The sequence below is a fragment of the Panulirus ornatus genome, chromosome 50 (genome assembly GCF_036320965.1).
Source record: "Panulirus ornatus isolate Po-2019 chromosome 50, ASM3632096v1, whole genome shotgun sequence".
Taxonomy (NCBI): Eukaryota; Metazoa; Arthropoda; class Malacostraca; order Decapoda; family Palinuridae; genus Panulirus; species Panulirus ornatus.
Genome location: NC_092273.1, coordinates 8,543,730 through 8,552,903, shown reverse-complemented (window position 1 = coordinate 8,552,903; position 9,174 = coordinate 8,543,730). Strand labels below are relative to the sequence as shown.

Genomic DNA, 9,174 nt, shown 5'->3' with positions numbered 1-9,174 from the left:
CATTATCTTATTCTTGGTAATGGAAATCAGTCATTTTGTTGCGAATGCACAATAAACACTCCGGGATAAGATTCTTTCTATACCTTCCAACCGTTCGTTCCCTTTCGTATACTTGCCCCCCAACTGTTATGTTTGTGAGATCAACAACCTTTACCTCATTCACCCAAAACTGCAGCCTTTTTGGCCAGGAACTTATGACACATCTACAAATTCGTATGAAATACAGAATGGATCAAGCCCAAAGGTCGCACCATCGTGCTCAAGGATTGAGACGAGGCTGATGCGTATCGATCAATAATGAGGTATCGTCCATACTGGGAAGGAAAACATGAATCATAACTTTTGTTTATTGTACAGAACATAGAAATAATAATGTTAATAATGTATCACACAATAAATAACTTGAGCTCGTGACATTGCGTTACAACAGACAGGTGATATCAGCTGGTCTTGCATGTCCGCCTCTCAGGTGAATATATATATAGACCATCACGTGGGTAATGTTACGTCATCCATAAGGTTAATTAACCTTATCCACTAGATTGATGCAACATCCACGGATGGATGTCATCCAATTTACGTGAAATAATTCTCTCAACTTTTGGATTCTTTTTTCATGTGCAATTTTCCTTAAAAACAACGTATCATAGATGGCACATGGAACTGACAGACTGAACACCCAAAACCTTATGACTTTTCTGTTTTATATACGAATTTCCATTTCGTCATAACCACAACAAAGTGAATTTAACTGAGTGCTTATATGACTACATTTCTTGTTTGTCTCGAGATTAACGATAAGTGCTTTGTACCCTATTAAGATTCTGATTAACTTTCTCCGGTAAAACTGAATCTGTATGAACTGCAAGAATACTGCACTACTCATAGAAATATTTGGTCTCGTACGATTACTTGTTGCTGCATACGTATATGATAGAATACTCCCTTTGCCCTTGTTCCATAACATGTGTCAATGCAAGTCAGAAGCCATGCATTAGAGAGTCACGTTGTGTTTCTGCGCAATGTAATTCAGGAGAGGGGCACTGTCTTCGCAAATGACGGGCTTCTTGTGGTAGCAGGCAATATCGTGCCATTTCATACCATCTTTGTAAATATTGTTTAGAACGGCCATGCAGGACTCCGTCGTGTTGTTGATTTGGAATTCCGCGTTGTCAGGCTGTGGGCCGCCGAAGTGGCCCTTGTCGCTCCATGGCTGGTAGGCCCAGCCTGGGGGAGTGGAGCTGGTGGGGGCCATCTTGGTGTTGGTGTTGGACCAGAACCAACCGTAGACATTGAGGGGATGCAGGTCTTCCCTTTCCTTGCACCCTGTGAAGTCACACAGGCGGCCTGATGTCCAGATGTAGGTGATGTTACCTGACGATGAAGTTGGTAATATTAAAGTGTGTCACGCGTTACTGATTGCCTCACTCTTATCAAAATTCATCATATGCACGTTATATATATATATATATATATATATATATATATATATATATATATATATATATAGTAGATTACCAGAACGTGATTCGTTGTTTCTGCAACTTACGCTTAGTCATGAAATCAAAAATCATGGAGTTCTCGTCTTCGGACTCCATGCCAACGGCGTCCATACAGTAACGACGACATAGGTTACGAGCTTCTAGCCAGTTCACTTTAACTCCCTTCTTTACTCCGGTCTGAGGGTCCACCTCCAGGAAGTCTGGATCGTTAAGGTCCCACGAGAAGAAGTAGAAATGGTTGCCGAATTGCCATTGTTTGGGTCCTGGAAGAGAATCATATTTAGGTTATCTTGCATATAAAACAGATTCTGTACGTCTGTGGGTATCTCTGGGCTCCCACGTCCGAACTGCAAGTGAAAAAGTTGAAATTTCGTAAGCGTATTCAAGCTCCACCCCCAAAAAATAAATAAATATATAAATAAATAAAAAATGAAATAAATTATATGAAGTATCAAAAAATATATAAACCAAATATGGAACCACAACAAAGTCAGTCCGTTCCAGGTGTTTGCTTTGAAGAATGTATGTGAGAAATACTTAGAAAAGCAAATGGATTTGTATGTAGCATTTATGGATCTGGAGAAGGCATATGATAGAGTTGATAGAGATGCTCTGTGGAAGGTATTAAGAATATATGGTGTGGGAGGCAAGTTGTTAGAAGCAGTGAAAAGTTTTTATCGAGGATGTAAGGCATGTGTACGTGTAGGAAGAGAGGAAAGTGATTGGTTCTCAGTGAATGTAGGTTTGCGGCAGGGGTGTGTGATGTCTCCATGGTTGTTTAATTTGTTTATGGATGGGGTTGTAAGGGAGGTAAATGCAAGAGTCCTGGAAAGAGGGGCAAGTATGAAGTCTGTTGGGGATGAGAGAGCTTGGGAAGTGAGTCAGTTGTTGTTCGCTGATGATACAGCGCTGGTGGCTGATTCATGTGAGAAACTGCAGAAGCTGGTGACTGAGTTTGGTAAAGTGTGTGGAAGAAGAAAGTTGAGAGTAAATGTGAATAAGAGCAAGGTTATTAGGTACAGTAGGGGTGAGGGTCAAGTCAATTGGGAGGTGAGTTTGAATGGAGAAAAACTGGAGGAAGTGAAGTGTTTTAGATATCTGGGAGTGGATCTGTCAGCGGATGGAACCATGGAAGCGGAAGTGGATCATAGGGTGGGGGAGGGGGCGAAAATTTTGGGAGCCTTGAAAAATGTGTGGAAGTCGAGAACATTATCTCGGAAAGCAAAAATGGGTATGTTTGAAGGAATAGTGGTTCCAACAATGTTGTATGGTTGCGAGGCGTGGGCTATGGATAGAGTTGTGCGCAGGAGGATGGATGTGCTGGAAATGAGATGTTTGAGGACAATGTGTCGTGTGAGGTGGTTTGATCGAGTAAGTAACGTAAGGGTAAGAGAGATGTGTGGAAATAAAAAGAGCGTGGTTGAGAGAGCAGAAGAGGGTGTTTTGAAATGGTTTGGGCACATGGAGAGAATGAGTGAGGAAAGATTGACCAAGAGGATATATGTGTCGGAGGTGGAGGGAACGAGGAGAAGAGGGAGACCAAATTGGAGGTGGAAAGATGGAGTGAAAAAGATTTTGTGTGATCGGGGCCTGAACATGCAGGAGGGTGAAAGGAGGGCAAGGAATAGAGTGAATTGGAGCGATGTGGTATACAGGGGTTGACGTGCTGTCAGTGGATTGAATCAAGGCATGTGAAGCGTCTGGGGTAAACCATGGAAAGCTGTGTAGGTATGTATATTTGCGTGTGTGGACGTGTGTATGTACGTGTGTATGGGGGTTGGGCCATTTCTTTCGTCTGTTTCCTCGCGCTACCTCGCAAACGCGGGAGACAGCGACAAAGTATAAAAAAAAAAAAAAAAAAAAAAAAAAAAAAAAAAAAATATATATATATATATATATATATATATATATATATATATATATATATATATATATATTTTTTTTTTTTTTTTTTTGCTAGGAAGCAAACTTTCCTTATATTTCTTTCTAAGTGTCCCTTCTTTCCCCACTGTTAAGTTTCAACACTACACAATGCAACCCTATAACTACACTAACATGGGCATAACCATATCATGTAATCATCACACAGTCTCTTCGCTAAAGCTGAGGGGCTCCTATGTAAGCGCCATCATTATTTTTTTTTTTTTCTCTTGCGAGCAGCCATTCCCTGCTGGTTCTTCGTCGTCCACTTTCCTATTAGAGAGAGGACAGTCAAAAAAGTTTTCGGCCTCATCAATTCTCCAGAGATCACTTCCCTCCTCAATGAGCTCTCTCTCTCTCTCTCTCTCTCTCTCTCTCTCTCTCTCTCTCTCTCTCTCTCTCTCTCTCTCGACTGCTCTGAATGGTGACGACTCTATAAATATTTCTCAGATTAGTTCCAGTGCCGTCATAGTGAAGAGCCTTCAAGTTATACTGAAGATAAAAAAGAGATTTTAACCGTTTCGCTCTTAGCCTTTTGAAACTCTGCCCTCTATCGGAGCATCATGTGATCTCCGTCTTGGCATTTGTATACTCATGGCCAATGAGGGGAGGGGGTAGGGGTGTGCAGGGGGGGTTCATCGTACCCGGGCCCGGGGGGTCCAAAAAGGGGCCCCCGGGAATTTCCTTGGCTCTCAGAAAATGTTTGCATGTATGGGAGACTGGCATTCACATTCTGTGTGAATCTACACAGGTAAAATATTCTTAAAGCACATGTGAAGTAGACACTACTGAACCGTAGTGGATAAAAGCAAGATGACTGATGCCATGGGACGGGGAGGAGACCCGAAAGAAACTTTGAACCCCCGATAAAATTCCTATGAGAGAGAGGCCGTGTTTGTACTGACTATATCATTCTTCAATGAAAGTTAACGGACTTTTTTTTTTCAAAGCATTAACCTTCCTTTACTCTCTTCTGATACCCTATGTCTAAATATAGCGCTTTAGAAGAGTAGCAATTATAATGAAGCAAGGCTTCAATGAACAGGAATTTTCATCATCTTAGAGTAAATGATGTCAGAAATTAGCCATACAATCTTATGTTTCACCAAATTACAAATCTTTACTTGTTACAGTATCTGACAATAACTATCAGCTGGAGCACACAGTACAGCTGCTTCTGGGACAGGCCTGCGGTTCACAGCCAACCCAACTCTTAAATCCTCACATGGTAATGTTCCTCTTCGTAGGTGAGCGTTCGTAGTCTGACACAGAAATATTTTGATTTTTTTCTTTGCATAACAACCTTGAATTTCACAACTTTTATAGTGGACTGTCATCCGGTGTTATACTCTTTCCCTGTAATGGGTAAATCTTCATTATCATAAGCCTATATTTTTGGGCTACACTCAGCGCTTTGGGAGGTGGTGACTGAGTCGAACACACATACACACACACACCCAAACATTTGGCTGCCCTATTTCGAACGCTGTCCCGTGTGAAAGAGGTGAGGGTTAAGGAAACTCACTTCCATCAACGAATGGAAATTCTGTGTATGTTAAGACTAATGATTAATAACATGATTAATTTCTTTTTTTCTTAGGAGGCTAGAGATGCGATCACGTTATTCAACTCGTAAGATTACATGACATTACAAAACAGATAATGAGCAATCCTCGCAGCTGCAGGCGGACCGCTGCCAAACCCTACCTCAGTGCAGCTTGGACCGTGACTCACAGTCCACTGTCGTTGAAGAAACTGGGTGAGGAAAGAAACGTGTGTGGTGAGGCCAGGTTGGTGAAAAGAAACGACGTGCTGAGAACACGCTGGGAAAAGGACGGGTGGCATGCAGGAGTCATGTTGGCAAGGAGAGGCGGCATGCTGGAGCCATGTTGGTGAGGAAAGACGGGGTGTTGGGGCCATGTTAGTATGGAAGGACTACATGTTCGGGCCATATTGGAAGAGGGACGGTGTGATAGAGTCATGGCTATCTGGCAGGATGGAAAGAGTCGGTTGTTGTTGAGGTAAAGTGGGTCCGGTAAGGTGAGTTACTTTGGGTCTGCCTGCAGGAGGAGAAATAGTTAAGAGGTGGTGTTGATGGAGACTTGTGAAGTTATAAGGTACTTATGCTAGTGGCGAGGAGATGGTGGAACTACTTGGATGCGTCGGCGAGGAATGATCAAAAATTACTAGGATGTGCTGGTGAGGTATGCGATTTTCACATGGGCGAGCGGCGCTGCATAGGTGACAGGATTACTGCCTGTTTACTGGTAAGGGAAGAGGAATTTGTGCTTATTAAGATTCAAAAGAGTGTTGACGTGAGCACTTCCGAATATTTCTCTTATTAGAGTTCCACTTTACAGATGATGAAATGGTTACATGGAAAGGACAAATAAGTAGATCTGATGGTCCACGACGAGGTTATCTGCTTGCTAACATAATCTACGATAAAAAAAAAAATAGCAAAACAAAACAGGATAGTATGGTGGAAGGCACCACCCTAAACACCTCATCCTCCGGCTGAACCACCGGGAGGGGAGAAAGAAAATGTCTAATATGACTGTGTTTAACGTAGGATACTATAGCTGAGAGAAAACAGGGTGGGGCTGGAGCATGCGGGGCTTGGCTCATCCTAGGCTGTCTTCTTGACAACTCCCTTGGTTGTTACAGCTCCCAAGGGCATCGCAAGCCAGGTGGGGTTCCGACCGGGGGGAACTAAGGAAGTGTCACAGTGAACAAGAGGGGTGGTACAGTATACCTTTCTCTTGCTGTATAAGAGGGGCAAGTATGAAGTCTGTTGGGGATGAGAGAGCTTGGGAAGTGAGTCAGTTGTTGTTCGCTGATGATACAGCGCTGGTGGCTGATTCATGTGAGAAACTGCAGAAGCTGGTGACTGAGTTTGGTAAAGTGTGTGGAAGAAGAAAGTTAAGAGTAAATGTGAATAAGAGCAAGGTTATTAGGTACAGTAGGGTTGAGGGTCAAGTCAATTGGGAGGTGAGTTTGAATGGAGAAAAACTGGAGGAAGTGAAGTGTTTTAGATATCTGGGAGTGGATCTGGCAGCGGATGGAACCATGGAAGCGGAAGTGGATCATAGGGTGGGGGAGGGGGCGAAAATTCTGGGGGCCTTGAAGAATGTGTGGAAGTCGAGAACATTATCTCGGAAAGCAAAAATGGGTATGTTTGAAGGAATAGTGGTTCCAACAATGTTGTATGGTTGTGAGGCGTGGGCTATGGATAGAGTTGTGCGCAGGAGGATGGATGTGCTGGAAATGAGATGTTTGAGGACAATGTGTGGTGTGAGGTGGTTTGATCGAGTGAGTAACGTAAGGGTAAGAGAGATGTGTGGAAATAAAAAGAGCGTGGTTGAGAGAGCAAAAGAGGGTGTTTTGAAGTGGTTTGGGCACATGGAGAGGATGAGTGAGGAAAGATTGACCAAGAGGATATATGTGTCGGAGGTGGAGGGAGCAAGGAGAAGAGGGAGACCAAATTGGAGGTGGAAAGATGGAGTGAAAAAGATTTTGTGTGATCGGGGCCTGAACATGCAGGAGGGTGAAAGGAGGGCAAGGAATAGAGTGAATTGGAGCGATGTGGTATACCGGGGTTGACGTGCTGTCAGTGGATTGAATCAAGGCATGTGAAGCGTCTGGGGTAAACCATGGAAAGCTGTGTAGGTATGTATATTTGCGTGTGTGGACGTATGTATATACATGTGTATGGGGGGGGTTGGGCCATTTCTTTCGTCTGTTTCCTTGCGCTACCTCGCAAACGCGGGAGACAGCGACAATAAGAAAAAAAAAAAAAATATATATATATATATATATATAATCGCTGTTTCCCGCGTCAGCGAGGTAGCGCCAGGAAAGAGACGAAGAATGGCCCATCTACTCATATACACATATGTATTTCCCCTTCAACTGAAGACGGTACTTACGTTCGAGGCAGTATTCAAGTTCTGGGAGGGCGAGCAATGTTCCCGTGTTCTGGGGCTTTGTCGTCTGCGGCGCAGCCGCAGCCACAAGCAGTACCAACGCAACCAGCACGCGCATTCTGGCGGGGGAAAAGAAGGAAGGGTGAGGATGAATCGACAGATTGAACAAGAGTACAATATCACGAATACTTACCAAATGACGCGTGACATGTTCTAGTACGTGTCTTTTGTTTTTGTTTTTATTCTGGTACGTTTTTTTTTTTTTTTTTTACTGAACTTTAATCAATTGGCACAGCATGACTTTTTTTAATTTAAAGTTTCCTGTGTTAAAAACCTTGGAATCGTGAGAGATGTGATAGACGCAAGTACTAATCAGCCAGCGGCCATGGAGATGTGAACACTGGAATAACAAACACAGCTGGCTTAACGGCGCCAGGTGGCAGACAATTGTGAAATAAAAAAAAATTACAACTAATCAGCAGTTAATTATGGTAACATTAGATATAATGTACTGGCAACAGTAATTGAACAATAGTGAGGGCAGGAGTCCGGGGACGGCTTTCCCCCGAAGAATACACCCCGTGAACCGTGACTGGACATCGATGACAATAATCAGCGCTGTGGGTAAGGGTATCGCGGGCTACGCTGGCCCCGATATCAAACTTGTCATCCTTGAGGGGAAGCGTTCGTCTGTCACAGGGAGGAGCGAGACTTCTAAACGCTCCTTCATCTCTCCGGTCCTGGGCAGAAAACATCTGCTGCGCGACTGACTCTTCGCTTTCCCTTTCTGACGATGTTTACATCCGTCTCTCTCGAGCAGATATCTCGTCTTGGTTATCTCTCCCTTCACTTTGAACCTCGCGCTTTGGGTGACTACAGAAATGCATCTAACGCACCTCATACTGTTCCCAAGACCTAGGCAGCAACATATTTTCCGCACACTTAAAAATGGCATTCCTCTGGAACCAGATAAGACGTTTGGACCCGATGGTATCCGTCCTCGTGTCTTAAAAGTGGCATATGTTTCTCAGTTTCCACTCTTACAAGATCTTTTGTTCGACCACTGCTTGAAAATCAGAGCCTTTTGATGCATTCCTTCTTCATATCTTTCTTCATTTTTTTTATCATCTCTTACCTAAGGGCTACGATCTGACCCTTTTCAAAAGGTAAATATTCAACTACATCCAGTTCCTCTCATGTTATCTCCCCCCCCCCCCCCGCCTCTCAACCTACTTCTCCATCCTTAATCGTTTTCATATTTCCAGTTCCTCTCATGTTACCTTCTACCTCTCTAATTATTTCTCCATCCCTAATCCTTTTCATATTCAGTAAAGGCGTTACCTCAAATATGAATTTTTTTTTTCCCCTCCTGGTGACTAGGGCTTTCTAGAAAAAAAAAATACAGTGCATGAACAACTGATGAACATAGGATGACAATAAGAATTATACACAATCTTTGAACAGCTGTGAACATAATGAGCGTTGTCGAGTTCGTAACCTTAATCTCTTATAAGGCGACTGCACGACCCTTGATTACGACGGTGCGATCCGTGGAAATAATGGTATAACCTTTGATCCGACCGTCAAGAGTTAGGTCGAAAGCGAAGACCATCATATCCAAAAGACACATCATCGCGCTGTTGGGGGGTTCGACATACAAACGTCCTCGACAAAACTGACCACAGAGTTGGCAAGACATTTTACATAAATATCTGTCGATCGTTAACGGTGGTGATGGTCGCATCAGATATCACACTTCATGGATAAAAATATATAAATAAACTGAGGTAATAAGTTCTGGGCACGGCAACACCAAAAACGCTATT

General features: G+C 43.2%; 1 protein-coding gene across 6 annotated transcripts in view; it reads right to left on the bottom strand.

Moving 5' to 3' along the window:
- Nucleotides 1-333: 333 nt before the first annotated feature.
- Nucleotides 334-9,174, bottom strand: part of LOC139764570 (uncharacterized) — a 109,053-nt gene continuing 100,212 nt past the window's right edge. For all 6 annotated transcript variants that reach the window (XM_071691357.1, XM_071691362.1, XM_071691359.1 and 3 more), the window contains exons 2-4: nt 7,352-7,467; nt 1,550-1,765; nt 334-1,374 (exon numbers count right to left, since the gene is read on the bottom strand). In XM_071691357.1, coding sequence (XP_071547458.1) covers nt 995-1,374; nt 1,550-1,765; nt 7,352-7,467 — 712 coding nt within the window. In that variant the 3' untranslated portion in view covers nt 334-994. The remainder of the gene's footprint in view (nt 1,375-1,549; nt 1,766-7,351; nt 7,468-9,174) is intronic.